The sequence below is a fragment of the Electrophorus electricus genome, chromosome 16 (assembly GCF_013358815.1).
Source record: "Electrophorus electricus isolate fEleEle1 chromosome 16, fEleEle1.pri, whole genome shotgun sequence".
In the NCBI taxonomy this organism is placed as follows: domain Eukaryota; kingdom Metazoa; phylum Chordata; class Actinopteri; order Gymnotiformes; family Gymnotidae; genus Electrophorus; species Electrophorus electricus.
The window spans coordinates 7,631,376-7,654,079 of record NC_049550.1 but is presented as its reverse complement, the minus strand read 5'-3'; the positions used below and the strand labels follow the sequence as shown (position 1 = coordinate 7,654,079).

The following is a 22,704-nucleotide window of genomic DNA, read 5'->3' as shown; positions in this document are numbered from 1 at the left end:
TCACTCACCATGCACGGAGATGGTCTTCCTGTCCTGCAGGATAGTGTTGCCAGCGGCAACCTGCACGGTGACGATGTTTGTTCCCTCCTGCGGGAACGTGAAGGCCACACTTCCCTCGAGCGTGATAACTGGCTGGGGTTAGGCAAGCAAAAAGGCGAGAGAGATGGAGAGATAGAGAGACATAGCGAGACACAGGAAAGCGAGAGAGAGAGAGAGCTGTATCCTCCCAGAGTGCTTTGTCAGTCTGCCTATTTACAAAACTGCTATGTTTGCTTAAATTGAATGTCGCTAAACTAAAACGTGTGCATGTCCCGTTGCAAAATCCTTGCACGGCTAATTATTATTCATGCATAAAGTATAGCTCTTCACTCCACTGCATTGGTACATCTAGGCATAAGTAGAAATTAATGGGGACAGGACAAAAGGTTTTTTCTCACATAAATTGCATCAGATGATAATAATACATTACAATCCTTAAATTAACCATCCCCTTTTGCAGTGGTAACACAACCTTCCAAAGTAGCTTTTTATAGTTCAACATTCTTCTGATTGATAAACATTATTCCGATTACATTGGATGTCAAGGCTACGGCAGTTGAGCAGCCTACAGCTCGCTGGCTTTCCCACTCCCTGCCTCTTTGAACGCAGTCGTACACTGTGTCACAGACGGAGAGAGAGATCACCAGCTCATGTGATGTATGGGGGTTGAAAAGGAGTGCTAGAGTACCTCCGAGTTGTTCCCAAACCACCAGATGTAGGTGACAGTTCCCACTTGGCTTGGCCACAGAACTGCCGTCAAGTTGACTTCCTTATTTTTCACCGCCACAAAGGGGGAAGAGAGATGGATATATTCCAGCTGACCTACTCCCGAGTAAAAAAACAAAAAAGAAAGAAAAAAAGAAGAAAAGAGTGTGGGAGGCACGGGGCAGGGAAGGAATGACAGGAAGAGAGTGAACAAAGATAAACCAGGAGGAAAGACATATGGAAAATAAAAAAATGAATGGGAGAGGGAAAAAATGTTTACAAGACAAAGTTGGTCCATGAAATTCGAATTATAACAGTACCTCTGAAAAGCAAAAAGAGCGGACTGCAAAATATTCATGGATATGCTTCTCTCGGGGAGGTTCTGTCACCTGTGGACGTTTTTTTTCATCTCTCGTGTTTACAGAGGCAGCCGGGCCCCGTATCTGTTGGCCGGGCATGGCTGGTTTGACACATCTAAAGACAGAGTGCTCACTGATCGATAACAAGACGATATCTGCCTCGCCACACCGGGTTATGATCGGCTCTGTCAAGGGCAAGAGGGGAACAGGGCGATAGCGCGATATCCTGGTAGTGTTCCTATCGATTTCTGAGCATGATCGCGGCGGGGCACCGGACCACAGAAACGGTTCCATTCCGGAAAGCACTCGGAAGACCCAGGCGAGAACTCTTGTGTTTATATCGTGGTGTCTAAAATCAAACTACTCTGTTTGACTGCTTCTTCTGCTTATAGCATAGTGGTGGTTTGGCCTGATACATGTGGTGCGGGGAAATGGTAACTGTTTTAGCTTTGAAATGTTTCTGTGTTTCCTTTTTGGGACTGACATAGGTGGAAGAAAGCACACAGATTAATCTGAAACCACCTAACAAACCTCTAAACTAGGTTTGGATGGTGTGAGTCCTTGTGCAGTGGTTCCTAATAACATGTCAATTCCTAGGGAAGATCTTTTAGAAAGAATTATTAAAGAAACTAATCTTTTTAAAATAGCCTAATCAAAGAATGATTTTCGGTAATACACACTACATAATTATTTCTTCTTATGACATCCAAAACATTCTGAGCATGATCACCAGAAAATTTCACCTCCAATATAAGTTCATAATCAACTTGCTGGTGAAACACAAGGACATCATTGATGAACACACACTAGGGTTCCACCTCTTAACCTCCTATCTGAACACTTTGCTTTACATGAAGTCCAGAAGGTCTCGAATGGACTCACAGGTGACGTGCAGGAAAAGAACAGCTGTCTCGGAGCCCAGGCTGTTCTCAGCCGTGGCTGCCACCCGATAGATCCCCACGCTCTTGTAGACATGCTTGATGCCATCCTCGATGGAGCTCACGTTGGAATACGTGATGCCGTTGCCATCCCCGAAGTCCACCGTGATGCTGGTCCTCGATCCGTCGCCCTGGGGCAAAACGCAAATGTCACTGATCAACCAGACATCTGTAAAGAGAAAAGGCTGCGGTTTTCCCAGAAATGGGGGTGGAGAATGTTTGCCGCCTTAGAGATTTTATAACGAGCAATTACCAGCCAGTTCCAGTCTATCTTTGGCAGATGCAGGACTTTACATCTTGACTTACACCGAATTAGCGAATAAATTGACTTCTGCAAAAACCCGCCTTTTCTCTGTCTCTAAACCCTGAGATTTTCAGTCTCTTTGCAGAGGAAAAGAAACATCAGCATTGCCTTCCATGACACTGACAAAGCCCTGCAGTTTATCCTGCTACCACTTAATCTCGCTTACACAGCTGTGTTCTGACAGTCTTCCCTTGTGTCACTATGGGGAGATTTGAAATGAACTTTTCTGGCAGGCTTCTTATTTTAGCACTGCAACATATCTTCCTAGAGATACTTTAGGGCTCGGGTTAAAAACAAATGCAATTAAATCAGAAATTCTTTAGCATGCTAAAGAGGAGACGAAGGTGACAGCTAATAGCCAGCGATTAGTATTAGTGGAAATGCATCAAGCTAATTGGGGGTACTTGCCTTCTCTTTTAGTGGCCTTGTTAAGTCTTTTTACGAGTCACTTCTCATATAACAAACAAAAGCCCAGATGTAATAATATTACACTAACAAATCATGTTAACCAGTCCAAATAACTCTACAGAGCAGTTTCTCCAGACGAGCATTGGGGGAAACATGTCCGTATGGCGTCCAGTGGAAATTCACCTGCTCGAGGAAGACGAGGAAAGTGACATTGTGGCTGAGGGTGGCAGAGAGGGTTCCCTCACTGGTGACCAGGTGGAGGCCTTCAGGCGCATGACTAGGGCATGGCCTCTGGCGCGCGGTGTACAAATCCACCACGCCCCCCGTGCAGTTGTTCGACACCACCTTCCTATATCTGCACCCACAGACAGAGTCCGAGATGTGAGAGAGACAGGATTTGGGCCACTAATCAGAACCAACCTTTACCCACATCTATTAATAATGTGACTGTTATTTTGTATTGTTATTGTTATTGTTTTTAAGAATGATATTGTTATAACATAATGTTAATGTATTAATAATGTTATGGCTATATCATTCTGTTGTTGTTCATGATCTTGATAAAAATAAATGATCTAACCACAAAACAAGCATTCCGAATTTGATCGTGCACAACTCTAATGCACAGGGCTTGATGCGGTTAGGTCCCAGATCCTCTTCCTCCTGTTCTTAAGGGGTTTACTCACCCTGTGCTGTTGAGGAAAGTGTGTCCTGTCATGCAGCTCCTGGACATGGAGGAGGGATGAAACCAGAATGCAGGCGTACACCTGCCGTCTGTCCTCCGTTCATGGCCATAATCGCTGTAATCAAACACACGTGCACAAACAGGGGCGTTACACAAAGGTGTACTAAAACCGTCAAGTGCACGCTGACAATGAAACAGAAAACATCCTAATAACTATCTATAAAAATGTAGTTCAACAAAGAAACTCCATCTTCCACCTACGATCTCTTTCCTTCCCAACCACGACAACAAGAGTGGCTCTACTAGAGAGACCCTCCTGCTGGCAGATGTGTCACTGATGACGGACCCCTTCGCATGCGCCTGTACGAACGTGCGGCCAGGCGAGGCGAGCTTAAGTTGTTTGTCCTACAGTTAAAACCCAGTGTGTCCGTGCACCCCCAGACGATGGCGATGAATTGCTGCAATTATGGCTACGCACTGCACAGACACGGCAGTGTTGTTAACGATCGGCACTCCGCCCCTCTTATTTATGCGTGCAGTATGCAGCGGCGGTCCCTGACGGCCCTCGTGGATTTGGGATGCAACCACAGTGACATTCATTTTGGATAAGTTGGCAGGAAATGAGAAAAGCTGAATTTGGGCCACACGCTGGGGGATTGTGGAGAAAGCAGAGGGAGGGTATAGCTCCACGGAATAAAGCGGTGGGATATCTTCCAGAGGAAGACAGGGATCGGAGTAAGGGTTATAGAGCTGAGTAAGGGTTATGGAGCTGAGTAAGGGCTATGGAGCTGAGTAGGGGTTATGGAGCTGAGTAAGGGCTATGGAGCTGAGTAAGGGTTATGGGGCTGAGTAAGGGTTATGAAGCTGAGTAAGGGTTATGGGGCTGAGTAAGGGTTATGGGGCTGAGTAAGGGTTATGGAGCTGAGTAAGGGCTATGGAGCTGAGTAAGGGTTATGGGGCTGAGTAAGGGTTATGGAGCTGAGTAAGGGCTATGGAGCTGAGTAAGGGTTATGAAGCTGAGTAAGGGTTATGGGGCTGAGTAAGGGTTATGGAGCTGAGTAAGGGTTATGGAGCTGAGTAAGGGTTATGGGGCTGAGTAAGGGTTATGGAGCTGAGTAAGGGTTATGGGGCTGAGTAAGGGTTATGGAGCTGAGTAAGGGTTATGGAGCTTTGACGGCACTTACTGCACTGTCATGCAGAACCAACATGTGTGTACACACATATTCACACACACACTTCCAATCATTTGTCTCTCATCTTTGTTTTCCCTCATATTCTCGCACACAGCTGGGCGTTACACAGCTGACTAGTTTCCACTTAGCAGAAACAGCAACTAATCTAGCAGAGCTCCTTCTAATGCTAATCGTTGCACCCATGCCATGACGGTGAACTCTTCTTTTCCTTGTTTCTAAACCAAATGCTCCATTTTGTTTATATAAGTTTCCAATTTGTGCATTTTTCCGTACATAATTCATTCTGTACATTGTGTTTGTTTTGCTGTTTGTTTGTTTTGTCGCAGCATCCCTGCAGTCGTGACGGTATGCCACAGTGCACTCACAATGACAGTGCTTCTGATACTCCCCTCCTCCCCTCGAGGAGCAGACAGAGACAGACACAGAGCCACTGTGGCTTCTACTGAAACAACCAGCTCACAATGGAGCTCCTTTCTCTCCCTGTACACCCTGGGATGAAAAAAAAGGGGAAAATTACTCACCATTCAAAGTCAGACTCGGTGCAGTCACAGGGCTCCGACGTCATGGTTACTGAGTGTGTCTTACCCATAACGCATCTGGCAATGGGTTTCAGCTTGAGGTAGGTTCTCTTTACCCCCATGAGGCATGGCTCACCCTGCAAGCAGATTATTTGCAATCTTTGTTGTTATTCATTTTTTAAAAATGGTAAACATTTTTCTTCCGTTTAGATTTTGTCCCAATTTTCGGCTTCCATTAATAAGTTCGGCAGAGATAAACTAGATGAACACAGAGGTTTGGAAAGAAAAAAAAAACACAAGGAGAAAAGAGTAAAGTGCTCTTTTTTTCCCAGGTTTTGGTGGAGCCCACTTATGCTTCATGTATATTGCACTTCAAGTTGTGGCTTCTTTTTGTCTCCCCTGTTATAGCCAACTCAAACTGCTATCCCAAAACAGGGCTATTTGATCTGGAGGGACAGGATTTGAGCTAGGCTTGAATAAAAATGAGGCTTTTCCATTTAAGATGGAGGCACATTTATCTTCTTTCATCATATAGAGCTTCTACATTTATCAGAACAAGTGGCGCAGAACAGGGCAAACGACGGCACCTGTTACGTATTCGCCCACGGACGTGCCGATGGGATCTGATCCCCATTTTATTCCGATTCACAAGCCGGTGCATTCTCACTGCACATGTGCAGACAGGCCGGCGGGACGTGACGGCCCGTGGAGCCGCAAGACGGGCCAGACATATGTCGTTCCCCCCTGCGCAAGATCAATAACTGCAGTGGACCCTGGGGAAGAGCACATCACAGCTCGGGAAGGTCAGGCTCAGCCCGGCGCTGCCCACAGGTCAGCAGAGAGCCCCAAAATTGGAGCCTCACGGGTGTTGTATAAAGATGGAGACAGGAGCAGATTAGATCAAAGCCCAACATGACCGGCTGGAGTAGCGCCAACAGCGTTGAGAGAGAGGGAGTTCAAGTTCCAGCTGAGGGAACGGAGAGGAAAAGAGGACAGTCTCAGTGGAGATGGGATCAGCGGGCAGGTGGTGAGGCACCTGGCAGCAGTGGGAATTATAATATTCTAATATTTATGCTTTATAATCGCCAACAGTAAATCAAAAACACAATAACAAATCTGACAACACAAAGGCGAATAAAGACAACACAGCCAAACAAAGGAATCCCAAGGGCTTGAGGGAACTCGGGAGGGGAGACGGCACCACACAAAGCTCAGAAAAGCTTTCTTGAGAGAGAAAAGGAGACCCAAGAGGTAACTACTGTGATCCCTACCCAAAACACCAGCCTTGTCTTTTGTCAGAGCACAGAACAAAGCCAGAGCCTACCAGATGGCCCAGTGCCAGACTTGGCCCTTAGACTGTTGCAATTATTGGTGTTTATTTCCATCAAAGACTTTGGTATGCTTAAGTAGGTTTGGCTCACATATGTTTATGTTTATTCATTTAGCAGACACTTTTATCCACAGTAACTTGTTAAGTGTGAGGAAGTATGTGCAATTTTCCAGGGCATCAATGTGTGCGTGTGTGTGTATGTGTTTGTGTGTGAAACCCAATCAAACAAAATATGGAATGTGTTAAAGAATTTTGTAAATTAACCTTGTTGTCCATTGCGTAATAATATTCTTATTATACCACAACACATGGGGTAGGGAGCAGAAAGAAGGTGAGCTAAAGGAAAACATAGGGGAGCTCCACAGGGGAGCTGGTAGATATTCCACATGCTGTAAAGAGGTGTTGCACATAATACTCAGGTACTACATACAATTAACAACACATCGATTCAATTTAATGAGCAGAGTGCAAATGACAGGAATTAACAGCCACCACTTCATCTGGTGCATGCCAGCAGACGTAAAGTGCAATGCTGAGCAATGCACTGTGATATATGTTAAAGGATATACACGGTATATTAAGGGGTGAAAATTTAAAGCAATGAGCCATCATGATTCGCTGTTAATAAACCTGACAGACTGTGGGAAGAAACTATTTTTGAGGCAGGGTGTGTAGGTTGTAATCGGGGGAAACCTTTGCTGGTTGGGTACATGGTCACCAGCCAGGTGAGAGGAATCCGTAAAGATGGACCCATCCTCCAGCAGTAGGTTGCGTAAAGTCTTGGAGGTGTGGCAGATCAGACCCGGTGGTTTTTGATGCAGTTCTAACTGGTTGTTGCATACATCTGAGAGGTGGGGTTACCAAACCAGACCCTGTGATACACCTTGTGAGTGCACCCTCTATAAGAGTTCACTAGAACTGTGGCCGGTAAGTCCTTTCAGTCTGCCTGGAAAGAACAGGCATGGCTGTGCATTTGTAAAGCTGCTAAAGATGTTCAGAGACAGATAAAGGGAACGCTGACAGCTTGGCAAACAAAACCATGCAGCTGCTGTAAGCCACTGAGATTAATGAGAGTATGACAATTTCTGTTTTTCGTGTAGTTCACAATGAGCTGCTTTGTTTTGGTGGTATTCAAGGCAAGCTTGCTGTTGAGGCACCGGGCACACAGATCACGTATCCCCTTTCTAGAGTCAGGTCCATAATTATTACTCAAGTCTGACTGCAGTGGAGTCATATGGAAACTTATAGACCTGGCTGTTACGCCTGGCTACACTGTCTAGATTGAACGTGCTGATTCAGCATGCAGGCTTACGGTGCATCCAAAAACCTAAAAAGAAATTGATTTCCATGATTCCATTTTGCTGGCTTTCACAGAAGACTTTAGGTGTTATAGTGACATCACCGAATGAGCACCGAATCAGGATGGAGAGCTTGTTTAGGACAGGCTTCAGCTCCCTTTACTATGCAGGTGAAACATGCACCTGGATTGTTGCAAGCTTATCTGCTCAGGACCTTTAACACTACTAGTAAATGATGAATAAGGCTACACAGAAAGAAGTTCATAATTGATCTGGGTTTACCTAAGGCAAAAAAAATAAATAAATTAAAAATTAACAGGCAGAAAATAGAAAATGACTTTACTTTGCTTTACTTTGGGTCAAAAACATGCAAAGATTATAATTCATTCCATTTGATTCACTGTTATCCTGGATACGAGTACCAGCTGCCAGCCATTTAAGTTCAGAATGCATTATCTGGCCTTTGCAGCAAGAGCCAATTAGCTGCTTGGTATCTTAGGGTCATGGCTTCAAACTAATGTGATAGGCTTAGTTCATCAATAGCTGCCAGTAAAAAAGACAGCGCTGCCCTCTTTCTCACACTACAGCTCCATCCCTCCATTTCTCCTCTTTCTGTCCTCTTGTTGGCCCCTCCAGAGCCTTACGGGTGAGGAGACGAGCAGGAGATGATTTCCTGTCCTCGGTCTTCAGCATCTGAGTTCTGTTTGTCAGAAAGTCAAGTAGGGTTCACAGTACCAGGGGAGCGTAAGTGGTGTGATTCACAGATGGGAGAGGGACTTCGATAGCACATAAATAGATGAGGACTGGCAGGAGGTCGTGAGGTCCTGAGAACTTCTTTGCTTTGCAACTGACTGAGGGAGACACAATACAAGTTACTATATAGACGGCATATAACACCAGTGACAATGAATAAAATTGACTGCAGTATCTCACCTCTGTATGTGAAATGCAGTACAAGTTTAGGCACATATTTTCATCACTTTTGGAAATGCAGACACATCTCAAGATTCTGGGAATTCATACCTCAGGAAACTGGCAGAATTCTTACCCTAAATCTAAAAAGAGATCCGGGCTTATTCCTACTGGTGCTTCCATCCAAAAACGTATTATCCTTGTTGCATCATAAACTACTTGACAAATTACCACTCCCGGCTAGTGAATATATTCTTAATAACTGGTTAAGAGAAACGCCACCATCTTTTTAATAGTGGTTTAGGGAAATATCCAAAAAATCTCTTCATGAACAATTAGCTACAGTAATCAGAGGCAGTGACCTTTTGCTTATAAAAATGTGGAGGTCTGTTATAGAACATTTGCCTTCAGATCTATTAAAATATTATATAAAAGGTCAATATTCCTTTGAGTGGAAGCCACTGTAAATCAGATGGTCTTAAACTTAAAGCAGTGTGCTGCAGTGGACTGCAGTATAGAGACTTATATGAGGTAAAATATGGATTTGTGGTTATTTGTTTATTAATTTATTCTTTCTATTTTTCTTTCTCAAGTATGGCCCTAATTAGGGGTCGGGGGTTGGGGGTCGGGGGTTGTCAGTGGATAGGCGTGTTTTCCTTTGTTCATAATATCTACAGAACTGTATGTAATCAATATTCTGAAAACCAATAAATTATTTAGCTCAAAATAAAGTCAAAGACTCAGACTGAATATTGCGCACCTAATCACCTCAGCTTCAGCTCCAGGTTGTGGGGAAAAATGACATTAAAAGCTGTAATGTAGCCAATAAATAGTACGCTGACACAGGTCATTTTCAAGGAATGTAAAAGAGCGATGGCATCTGCTTAATGGCTGTGGCAACAGGCAAACTGAAACAGGTCTAGGGCAGTAGGGCTATTACTGTTAATGAAGGACACGATCAATATTTTCACACTCTTCATCACAACACATGGCTCTAGTTTCGCGGATACGGCGTTAAGTGCAGAAACAAGGCATACGCCTGTGATGCAGGCACATGTAGGCGTGTCAAATGGCGTTTGCTACTTTCATGACTGGCGGCAGAGGCACTAATCTGGCGCAGAATGATGCAGTTACAAAAAGGGTGATTGGGCTAGAATGAATACCTGTTGTGCAGGTACTCAAAGAAATGTCCAATCAGATTAACTCCTCTCATTCCCTTTAAAAGATGAGCGTAAGACAGCGACACGGTGCAGTGACAGTTTTGTCATGGCAGCAGGCATGGTGGAACGGCACTGCCGAAACAAATTCATGGATGAGGAAAATTGGTCACTGTGATGAGAATAAAATTTATGTATACATAGTTATGATATAACCAATGATTAAATTATATAATATTCCATGCATAATGACATGCCAACTATCAGATTCACATTTAAAAGTCACAACATAATTTTTTTCTTTATCAAGCAATAATCAAATCAGTTGTATTTAGTTAGTCATTTGGAAATATATTTTTAGTGGGGTGATATTCATGGTAAAATGCCCATTCTGAGACACAGGACATGACTTTATGTGCCTTATTGAACTGAGGAAGATTTTTGGGTTGTGCTTGTATTTGCAGGTCTGATGTGTTTTAAGCCAAAATGGGTTCAAAAATAGCAGCTCTGCTCAGCCATGTTTATTACAGCCCATATAGCAATAGTCTGAAGATGAGGACAAGCTTTATTTGGAAAAAAGTGCATTCACATGCACAACTATTGTCTGATATAGGTTTTACTAAGACAGTTAATCTGACTAGGATATGGAGATGTAAACTATACCATTTTGTTTAAAGATGTAAACAGAGCAACTTGACCCACAGCATTTTCCAATAAATGAATTATTGCTGCAGCAAGTGCACACAGTGAGAACAATATATTTTCATCTTCTGAAGACCTGACAGTGTTTTATAAAAAAAGGAAATGAGTAATGTATAGGTATGTAATGAAGGGGCTCTTCACACTTTACTTGATTCAGGGTGGGGATTGCTATAGTGTGCATGAGTGGTAATTTGCATTAATATAACTTATGTAAACACCATGTGTCCTTGGGCCAACAAAGAATTTAGTCAATTGTGTGCTTATGAACATGATGGTAGGAGAAATGACTTTGACTTCCCCTGGAATCCCCACGCCTTGCAGATTAAGGAAAAGACTGGAAAAGTTCTACGTTGATTCCATAGAGAAGCACTGACAGCCCAATACCCTAAAACTGCCATAAAACCTTTGTCCTGGGGGTGAGATGAGGGGGTCAGTCAGGAGGTGGCTCACAGACCACTGCTGCTGGAAGTAGAACCAATCAACATGGAGGACCATACGTGACAGGGTTATGGACACTGCTCACCCCATCCATCCCTATAAATCACAACACCTCATGTTTCAGGGTGGAACCAGTCTCTGATCGACTATTTTGGAGATGAGAAATGTGATCCTTTTGGTCTCCAATCAACAATTCTTGAGTTTAAACTTTGGTTCCAACTTCTCAACTGATCCCATTTCAAACTCAGTGGAACACTTGTCAGTAGACAGAATATTGCATGAAACAATCTAGAATAAGTGTACAGTTTTGCAAAGTTTCTACAATTCCCAGAACATCAACAAGGAGACTGACACTTTTCATCGGCCCTTTCAGTCTAACTCAAGGACAACACTGAATACTGAATACTGAACAGAAACAAGTTTTTTTCTCTTACAGTGTTGGCATGGTGTTCTAGTCTAGATTCTGTAACATAACAGAATAAGGGAAAGTTCTGTCACTGGTAAATTGTTGGACTGGTGCCACATTTATTAAAATGATTATTTACAAATAATAATAATAATAATAATAATAATAATAATAATAGCGTTCACCTGCTAGCTTTCTTTTTTTTGGGACAATTTTAAAATATATTTCCACAGATCATTCCGTTCTGCTAGATTTTTCACTTTGAAGGAACACAAATAGATATATCAGATGTTCCAAAACGGGGGTAAGGCTAGCTGGGCAGGCCAAACATTGGTTACATCTTCAAGGCTGCAAGAATTCCTAGTCCCTAGTGATCACAGAGAGTGCTTCCAAGCACCTCCTCTCTCATTCATTGTTGCGTTAGCATTAGTGATAAGCTGCACTGAAGAAAACTCTTGAGACAAATAAAATGAGTGGCACTTGATTGCATGGTACTCAGGCAGTGATGCACGGGATTGCAACAGATGGGCAGATCGTTGCACAGTTTCAGCATCTGTGCACCATCACTTATTGATTAGAAAGCATATGCCACCTCCCTTCCCCCCCACTATGCTGTGAAGACAAGCCACTCGGTTGGATGGAGCCATCCACTGTATTCGCGAGCAGCATTTCCGTAGATCCCCATTGTGAGCCAGTGCAGCCATGCTGGGGTGCAGTAGGCTGCTTTATGCCTGTCCATTTACCTCCACTACAGTTGGCTGGATTTGGTGGGTATGAAGAATGCCCTGTCTTAACCCCAGAAGTTTTAGAATTAGAAAAAAAAAAGAGTATTGTCCAATAGGATTTGGTGATCATATAACACTACAAATGGTAATAGCCTTTTGCAAAGAAGAAAATAACATAGATGCAAGCAAAAAGTCCAGGGAGAGGATTACATAGTATTGTTGCCGTAGGATAGAAACTTCTTGAGCTAATGACTTCATATACTGGATATATGAACCTGCATGTACTGGATCACTTGTTCGTGTATGAAATGTGTCAAATACTTCAGCAAAAGTACTTCACACAGAGCATCCCCTACAGAGCGTCCCCACAGAACGTCCCCCACAGAGCGTCCCCACAGAGTGTGCCCTACAGAGCGTCCCCACAGAGTGTGCCATACAGAGCGTCCCCTATAGAGCATACCCACAGAGCGTTCCCACAGAGCGTCCCCTACAGAGCGTCCCCACAGAGCGTGCCCTACAGAGCGTCCCCACAGAGCGTCCCCACAGAGTTTGCCCTACAGAGCTTCCCCTACAGAGCATCCCCCAATTCAAAGAGCCTTACCTGGTCATGGAGGTGCCAGGTCTGGTAGTCTGCCTCGGTGCACCGCCTGTTAAAAATAGATCTGAAGTCGATCTTCACCAGCTGCCACTCAGACCGATGACTGACATGGCCAAAGATTCTGCAAATAAAGACAGCCCTTCAGCCACTGGCTGCCATGTGCCTGGCCCAAGTCATTAGCGAGATTTGGTTGAACTGCTGATGTATGCTAACGATGCTGCCACTCTGGCTGGAATATGCATGCGGATCGTCGTGTCTCTTCTCTTTTAGCGGGCTGATATGCTGAAATGCCCCACAGGCAAGCTCTGACATTCTTGGGTCAATAAAACAAACCGACCCCAGAGCTCAGCAGCGGAGGCAAGTCTAGGTATGATGAAATAAGGACTGCTTTGTCCACAAATGCTAACAAGTGAATGAATGCGTATAGGGACTTGTTAGCGCTCTCACTTTTGCTTGATGCTAAATAGCTCAATATCAGCAGTTTTAGCAATTTTGGTAAAGACATCCTTAGTGAAAACATCCTTGGATAATGATAAGTATAAACATGCTTATCATACCTTTACATGAAGCTGATTGCATTTCAGGTGCTTCATGGATATTTGTAAGTCCCTCATAGCTCATTATATGAGGCATTTCTGAATAAATGGCAGTGAATTTTCTAAAATCACAGTGCATCCCAGTATACCCTTCTAAAGAGTTTATTTTCACTGGTTTTCCTCTAGTTGACTCAGATTGCCTGAAATAGGCCTATATGCATGGCTTGCCTTCTTCCCCATCGGGCTAAGTTTTGACCTTTGTCTTGACCTTTAGAGAGTGAGCCTGCCCCTATTTACAGCAAACCGGGCAAGGATGGGCAACTGTCTGTTGTCTTTCAGGATCACAGACACACACATGCAGCCACTAACACACACACACACACACACACACCCCTGAAAAGTAATAAGCATGAAGACCATCCAACTCACACAAAGATTCACTCTAACGCACAAACTCACAAAGATTCACTCAAAAAGCACATTATTAAGCTTTTCAGAAACACTTTTGAAGAAGCATTCTTCTCAATAATTTAAAGCTGTGATGCGCGGTTTTTAATACATACGTCATAATAAGAGTCTCTTCGCCTGGCTCGCCCAGAAGTCCATCCACAAACAGCGGCAATGAGGTAAAGCTGTACTTATTCCACACTCTCCCCTCATCAAAACTCAGCCTGCAGAGAAACACCACAACTGCGTCACACATGGCGACAATGCCTATCACCTTTATGTCCCACAGCAAGACTGCACTGGGAATACTGAATGGCCCACACATGCATAGATACCACAATAATTGAAAATATACATCGTCCAAGTCAGATGAGTTTAGCATATTTGACTGGTACAAGTCAACCTTCTGTTGAGGACATTACACAGCCCACTGGCTTTAATGAGTATGTTCACATTCGCCCAATTCGCATTCATTGTATGTATCTGTACAGCTGAATCGATTCAAGCAGCCGTATATGCATAAAGGATAATAAACGACGTAAGCTTGCATGATGAGGTTACCATAGGTGTCTGATGGGGAGGGGGGTATGTCTGATAGCCACTAGAGCTCCTCCTTGGTCCAGATATAGAACACTGTATTCCTCATCAAATATCTGAAACACACATGTACACACAATGGGTTTTCTTCTGTGTCTGAGCAGTTCTTTGCAGCTCTAATTATTGTTGTTCATGGTTTCAGTTATTTTGTTTCCATTGTTTCTTTAGCTGTTTTAATTTCTGCTTTAGGGTTTTTATTTGAGCTACTTAGTATACATCCATTAGTAAAGATTTAAAAGGAGTGTGCGGTCATTTCTGGGCAAAACTCACACAAAGCTGAATTGGACAAATTATTTTTAGAGTAAAATAAAACAATTTTTTAGACAAGAATTAAAATGTGTCTGTTGACGAAGCTGTATTGATACTAGGGTCAAATTAATCTTCAATGTGAGCTGTTTCTCTTTCAAATTGTTAACACTTTCTCGTTGCTTTCATCAATTATTTCACACACTTCAAAACACCTACCACACATCTCTGTGAACCTGCATTCGCACAAATGCCTAAATCCAAAATAATTCTCTTTAGACATGAAACCCGCATGAAACATGCGCATGAATTTGCCAAGAGATCAAAGCATACAGATGTAAGATGGCTTCAGTAATGAAAAATTGCCCAAAACATTTTCTTATAGTACAAATTCCACAGGCATTTACAAACAGCAAATAGTAAAAAGCAAAAGTGAAGTTGGGTTGGGAAGTCCTCACAAAGCCACTGACATGATACGCTTACGTGCCTTTGGAATATATTAATGTGCCAGCCTAGCTGAAAACATATTGCAACTTCTTGATAGAAAAATGTGTTCAAGCAAATATGAAATAATCTGTACGTGCACCTTGATAACGGGTGTGCCTAACAAAGAGGTCAGCTAGTGCAGATAAGTGTTTCTCACAAGTGCATGTCACTACGGCCTTGCTGGTTGCAACACATTAGGTAGCCTGTCTTACTCTCCTGTTCAGGTTGCCTAGTGAAGTTGTTTAACATGCTCCTGTGTTGTATTCATCCGAGAGACCAGATGAGTCGAGTTATGATGAGATTTCATCTCCTTATCTCCACAGGATGTGTGTGGCTTTCAGCCTGATTAGATTAGAACCCAGATCGCGGGTCCACCATGCTTAAAACAACGTTATTTCATAAATCAGGGCAACTGCAATTATGTCTGACAACACATCTGACAAGGGGAGGGGGGGGTGTCACACCCGGCGAGTTTTAACTTTCACCACATCAATTTTCTCTTAATTACTTTCGCTCGCCACTTTTAATTAGATCACATCCCCCCATAAAGTCAAATAACACCATCAAAACCAGCAAGGGCCATCTATGGGCGTCGCACATGCTGCTCCAATCCAATCGACTCGATCGGCATCGCTTGATTATTCATTTCTGCATGAAGCGCTTGGATTTATGGACTTGGAGATGGAGATAGAGAAGGAGATGGAGATGACGTCGCCGTTATTATTCATACCTGCCTCCACGTGTTCCCAGCATCGGAGGTGATGAAAATGCTCACGTTGGTGCTACTCAGCTCTGCCCCTATGGAACCTGCATGAAAAGGCATGGAAACCAGTTCTAGCCTGCTAGGGAATTTGGCTATTAATGTAACTGCTTACTAGAGAGAGAACTGTGGGCACTGGGCATGAGGTGATAAAGGGTTTAAACATGAGATTAATTAGATACCAACATGCAGATTTGGCAAGACTACCATGCTGTAGTCTACATATGGTCCATATGTATTATATAGTGTACTATACTATATATAGTACTCTACATAGATTCGCTTTTACAAATATACATGATTACTCAACATATTAGATTTCTGAATCACTCTTGGTTAAAGACTGCAGCACATCATCATTTGCTGTGGGATTGGGATTGGGTTTGGCTCAACTGATTAGCGGGACTTCAGTTTGTGTTATATAGGCCGTGAAAGTGTATTGAGTACTGGTGAAGAAAGTGGCAGGACTACTAAATTATAGCATGCACCGCAGATTAAATAATGCAAACAGGCTTACAGCTATACGTTGACCTCCTTAAGGCTATCTTAGTAGTTAGACGTGAGGAGGTATCATTTTAGGTTGCTGTAGTGTTACAGCTTGAAAAGTGCTTTCAAGTTTAAATTATATGAGTTACTTATAGAATAATAGGAAACTGTGAGGACCAAAAGAATTTTCCTCTAATACCTGCCAAGTTTGCAGATAAACTTTTTTGCTACCACAGAACTTGAAAAACTTGTAAAATTAAATAAGTTACATCTGCCATCCCTATGAAGAGGGATCACTGAACAATCAAATCTAAAATTCTGATGTCAGTGTAGCGAATAATATCTAGACTATAATAATAGACTAATAACAGTCTCTTCCCCCGAGCATCACTTTTGCATGAAGATACCATGCCATAACATTTATATTTCATCTGCGCTCATCTACCAGGCGATGTTGTCTTTGAATCCAGTAGAAGATACATGGCTGCAGAGGTCATATATATATAAAAAAAGTGACAAGCACTTTCAATGTTCTATTATAAATGTTTGCATTTAGGAGTAGATGAGAGAGGAGGCAGCATGGGGGAGGTGGGAGACTCAGAAAACTCCCAAGATTCTCTCCTTGGCCCCAAGACTAGCACTTAGCATATCTGTTTGTTTACGCGAGCAAAACGTTAATCTTGTTTATAGCCCATATTCTGAGCTGCTTGCTCTGCACACTCAATATGAACATGTAATAACGGTGTCATAAAAACTCACAAAGGAAGTGCAATGAAAGTGAGGAAAAGAAAGAAAGAAAAGCCTTAACCTCTGAGTAACCAAAATAACCTGCGCTGCTGTGTTGAGCTCAAGAGTACCCGTAAAACTAAGGAGCTGCAGTTATGGTGCTTAAGAGCTGCGGCAGCACTTTTCTCAGAATTAGGTAGCTATTTTTTCTGCCTGAAGCCCTTGTTACTTCCTGTTTAGTCTTAGGACTTACAGCTCTGTCTATCTTAAGAACTCGTGTTTTCAATATCGACAATCCACCAGAAATGCGAGTGACAGACACCTCAGAACACTGTACAACAAAGACACTCTCTATGGTTTACTCACATCCCCAACCCCACCTATGTACCAGTAGGTCTGTCTATTTCAAGGCCAGCCCAGGGCAATGTCCTTAATATTCATCCTCAGCATCATTCAGACATGATTAGAATGTGTTTATTATGGCTTTGAACTTTGAATATTGCAGAAGACAAGTTGTCGCTCACCTGACGCCACTATGATTCCCGGGGCAGACTCTTTGCTTGCTATGTTTCCGGAGGTGTATGGGTTTGCTGACACGTGCAGGTGCAAATGCAGGGAGCAGTATGGCTGCAGAGCATAACACACACACACAGACACACACGCACAGACACACATACAGACACACACACACACACACACACACACAGACACACACGCACAGACACACACACACACACAGACACACACACACACACACACACACACACACACACACACACACATGCACAGACACACACACACACACACACACACGCACAGACACACACACACACGCACAGACACACACACACACACACACACACACACGCACAGACACACACACGCACAGACACACACACACACACACAGACACACACACGCACACAGACACACACACACACACACACACACACACACAGACACACACACACACACATGCACAGACACACACACAAACACACACAGACACACACACACACGCACAGACACACACACACACACACACCATTTACACACACACAAGCAACTTAATGTGTCTAAATCAATACAAATTCCCTTTTAAGTGGCTTCAACTAAACCATCACTCTATGGGCAGGGGCTTAAGCCAACAAAATGCCCTAATTACAAATCCCACAACGGTAGATGCTCCTCACTGGTTGCAGTCCAGCATTAATTTTGATTGGGATAACCTTTAGCACCACAATTCTCATTATAACTCTGAAAATGCCATGGGAGGCATATGATGTGCAGGTTGTTTAGGAGTGTATTAAAACCTTGACATTTTCTGACAAATAACTTCTTAATAGAGGCTGAAAGCAAGGCCAAATAGGACCATTAAATAGGCAAATTTATCAAAGGGTAATTATAATGTTGAGCATCTATTTGTTTGCACCGATGGAGCACGGTTATTTATATTTACCTACACAAAACAAATAATAGCTGGGTATCGTTTGGATTGGGACACATGACAGCTCATTACAGAAAACCTAAGATGCTAGAAGAGTCCATTTAAAAAAAATAATCAATAGATGTGTGCTTTTGTTCCTCTTTCAGGAGTGTTCAGCCTGTGCTTGTTCTGCATGTTCAATTTCTGAGATCTTGGAAAATGTCAGTACAAAGCGTTACATGGCACAGCATTTTCTTTATTTTTTAACTGTTTTTTTTGTATCCATCTGTCTCTCACACATACGCTGCAAATTAAATACATGTGATAATGAAACAAGAAGCAAGTACCGGAGCCAGAATGTCTGACATCCCTCGAGAGCATGGTCAACTCATTACTGCCTGTCACCTGACCTTTTTACCACAGGGCATGTGCCGTCACATCCAACTTTGAGGAGCCGATCTGACGAGTGTTGCTCTTTCACATGCTTTCCGTGCACTATATTAGACACACTTTAGACAGGCGGCGTTTAACAGGCATTCTCGCCAGCACTCTCATTATAGCTTTCTCTCTCCCATTCTCCTTTCCCCACCTGTTCCTGCCCCTGCCCTGACCCTCCACACACACACACACACACACACACACACACACACACACACACACACACACACACACACACACTCTCTCTCTTTCTCACCAGCACGCAGTGGATGTTGTTCCCTCTTAGGTCAGAAGAGGGCGCCTGCAGCAGCCTCCAGTCCCTTCCTTTATTGTATGTTATGTATGTCTTCGCTTGGTCCTCCAGTTTCTTGTTGGCCAGAAACATGCCCTTAATTCCTGCCACCTAGGAAAGTTTCAAAGGTTGAGGCTACAGGGAAAATCCACCAGAGGACGGATCAAGAAGCGACTCAAGAAAGCGTCCTCATAGAGATGTTTTCTTTCTGTATACTCTAAATCAAACAATTATTATTAAAATGCAGCGTGAGCTGTTGCTTATCCTGCTCAATACATGCCTCCTGGTATTTTCTAAATGTATTCCTAAATAAATGTCATTCATGGTTTACACATAAGCTAGCATACCAAATCTATCTGTGGAAAAATGACTATAACAGACTGATCAACACCAGCTGAACAGAGTCTCCTCAGAGCTACAAGGAACCAATAGAAATGAGAATGGGATACGCTTGTGATTGGCTCTCCCTCGCTCAGTAATTGAAGAATAGCTCAGTGTGGCCAGCAGTGGGGATTCTTAGCATACACAATGCAAGGGTGGTGACCTCAATCAAGTCACTGGATTCCTCCTCTCTCCTTGGGCCAAATGCAAGTTTACTGGCAATGGTGTGTGTATAGGGGGGTGGGAGTGGGTGGGGGGGGGGGTGGGTAAGGGGCTTGCTATCATCAGCTGTTTAATTATTTGATCGGGAGATAGCTTGACACTGCTGGTCTGTGCGGGGATTCATCTTAGACAGCACATCTGTGCGGCCACCCCCTTAGGGAGAGCAGCTTTAACACAAGGGTACAGATGAGCGAGAGAAATGAGGCGCCCCATGGAGAAAAGCGATCTGTTCCAATGGCAGATTACCCACTCATTCTGCCTCTTTATTTTTACAAAGCTGTGTGAAGCCGAAGGCACCTAGCCTCCTGTTGTACAAAACTGAACTTGTTCAGCAGAATGGCATGTTTCTGCAGCATGGATCGTCGGTAAATTCTGAAAAGGTCAACCATTTTGAAGAAATGGATCAGAAGATGGCGGCAAATTCGTGAAAGTGGGACTACAGTTGAAAAGAAGAGCCCCAGTAATAATTCAGGTGGATCCTAAAAGGACAGCATTTTATTTCGTGTATCGTTGTATCTAATTGAAAGGGTAAGTTGTCAGTTTTTCAAAAAAAAAGAAACCTCATGCCTCGCTAGACTATCACTTCATCAGGGAGCATAAAGGGTAGAGCCATTTCGAGCAGTGTGGTAACAGCAGATCGGTAGATTAGGCTATGGATAATTAAAGCGAGGAACGTCGGCCCCGACGAATACCTCGTAAAGGTCTATCATGACGTTTCCCTCCGGTCCCATGCTGCTCATGACGTTCTCCAGGGCGAGGGTGTAGTAGACCCCTCCGGCCTCTGACACATACAGGTTGTAGGTGTCGTTCTGGTTCCACTCCTGTACGGCCGCCACCACGCGGTTTTCGTCCGTGCTGATCACATGCAGACCCTGGGAATGACAACCAAGTACAGGACTGGTAGACACTGAGTAGCAGTGAGCCCCTTCTGCACTGGGCCCCAGTCATGTTTGGAGAGAGCAGCATTTCGGGAACTCATAGTTTCCATGAATCCCAAATAAATTTTTAAGTATGCTGTAAAATGGATGATATTGACAATTGGTAATAATTTGTGGTCTTCTTTGTTAATTATGATAAAGGTAAATTGTTGACAGAGGTTATAGATGTTAACAATAAACAGTCAGAAAGAAAGAGGGCAATGTCTTGACTGCTCTGTCAGACCAAATGCTACTGTACTGCATTAATAAACTGCTTACAAATGCTACTCTACTGCATTAATAAACTGCTTACAAATGCTACTGTACTGCATTAATAAACTGCTTACAAATGCTACTCTACTGCATTAATAAACTGCTTACAAATGCTACTGTACTGCATTAATAAACTGCTTACAAATGCTACTGTACTGCATTAATAAACTGCTTACAAATGCTGCTGTACTGCATTAATAAACTGCTTACAAATGCTGCTGTACTGCATTAATAAACTGCTTACAAATGCTGCTGTACTGCATTGATAAACTGCTTACAGATGTCAAATGTTATTTAGGATTTAAACAATCTCTACTTTTGCAAAACGTGGCAAAAGAGGTCAAGCTCTTAACTTACATACCCCTCAATGTCTGCTAAAAAAAAAAAAATCATGTATGTTTAAATTTTGTTTCGATCCTCCAAGTTTACATATGTTGGAGGGGGATGACATTAATGTTACTGTAATTTCCATTTGCAATCAGAGTGGAATCGAATATGTTCATGATGGCCCGGAGTGAAGGGAATAGCTGGAGAGCCAGGATGAGTCCACCATGCTGCGCTCAATCAGATTAATAATCCCCATCAAACCTTGTTCTTGCCCACCCAGCGCCGCTCCTCCTGCACTGGCATATGACTGATACGCTTATTAAGTTTAAATTGAGCTTGTCAGCCTTGGCTAGTATCAAAAACACCATGCTGGTAATTTGTGAATTTCATCTACCTCAGACTGTGTGTGCTTCTCTGCCACTACACTTTACAAAGCTGATGGGGGATGTTGAGGACCTGATTGAATAAAACATGTTTAATTGTCATACGCGACAAAGAGTGTGTAGACTATGGCGAGAGGAAAAACATTTTTATTTTGAAATTAACGGCGCAGTACTGCCGAGAGAAGACCTCGGGGTATGCCCCGCGTTCCTTCACCCCGGCTCGCGTGAGAGAGGACCTGTCACTCATGCCTGTTGCCGGGGTTTATTAGACGCTCGGCGCTTCAGGAGCAAGCTTCTGAGGATGATAGAAAGAATTGTGGCTGGTTTACACTACCTTCGGAAGGGTGTACTTGGGCAGCTTCATAGGCGTGAACAGGTCTCGCTTTGAAGACACATAGTAGACTGGGCGGCCTCCCGTTGACACCTCGGGTAATGGAGACAGCCACAAACAGAAAATAGGGAAAGAGCGAGGTAGGAAGGTACTTTTAGAGCAGGTGACAATTTTTAAAGGGATGCGGTTGACCTGCTTTAAACTCTCTTAGAGTTAGGTGTACAGGTGTGAGATACAATTTATCACCTTGTAATTGTTCAGTCACTTTGTCACATTACATTGCTTCCCAAGTTTAGCCCACAGTATATGTGCTTTATAGTTAGATAGGAGAGAAGGGGTGGGGGTGTTGGGGCACACAGGCCAACACCCGCAAATGCTTGCTGGGCATCTTTGTGAATTCACATGTGCCCCTTGACCAGCAAAAGCCAATGTATTCCTATTCCTTGGCCCCTCACGAATCTAATCTTTGCAGGGGTGTTTTTCAGCTGCGCAGGGCCACAGGCGTGGGCCCCCTGCCACGTCTCCCCCTTTTATTACTCACCTGGACAAACACATATTCATCCTGCACCACCAAGGAATTGGGGTCAATGTTGCCAGGAAACGGCTTGCCCTTGTTGCCCTCAGTACAGTTCTGCAGCTTGCAGGTGACGTACAGAGCCTCTGAAAAAAATAACAACAGGAAGAGGAAAACGGAGTCATTCCAGAAGCTTACGTC

General features: G+C 43.4%; 1 protein-coding gene across 2 annotated transcripts in view; it reads right to left on the bottom strand.

Moving 5' to 3' along the window:
• LOC113576364 (VPS10 domain-containing receptor SorCS1) overlaps positions 1-22,704 on the bottom strand; it is a 119,148-nt gene that overhangs the window by 9,132 nt on the left and 87,312 nt on the right. For both annotated transcript variants that reach the window (XM_027008405.2, XM_027008406.2), the window contains exons 7-21: positions 22,531-22,649; positions 21,993-22,082; positions 20,451-20,630; positions 19,120-19,266; positions 17,524-17,626; positions 15,758-15,834; positions 14,260-14,351; positions 13,815-13,922; positions 12,719-12,836; positions 5,153-5,286; positions 3,440-3,553; positions 2,937-3,108; positions 1,986-2,172; positions 728-861; positions 9-132 (exon numbers count right to left, since the gene is read on the bottom strand). In XM_027008405.2, coding sequence (XP_026864206.2) covers positions 9-132; positions 728-861; positions 1,986-2,172; positions 2,937-3,108; positions 3,440-3,553; positions 5,153-5,286; positions 12,719-12,836; positions 13,815-13,922; positions 14,260-14,351; positions 15,758-15,834; positions 17,524-17,626; positions 19,120-19,266; positions 20,451-20,630; positions 21,993-22,082; positions 22,531-22,649 — 1,899 coding nt within the window. The remainder of the gene's footprint in view (positions 1-8; positions 133-727; positions 862-1,985; positions 2,173-2,936; positions 3,109-3,439; positions 3,554-5,152; positions 5,287-12,718; positions 12,837-13,814; positions 13,923-14,259; positions 14,352-15,757; positions 15,835-17,523; positions 17,627-19,119; positions 19,267-20,450; positions 20,631-21,992; positions 22,083-22,530; positions 22,650-22,704) is intronic.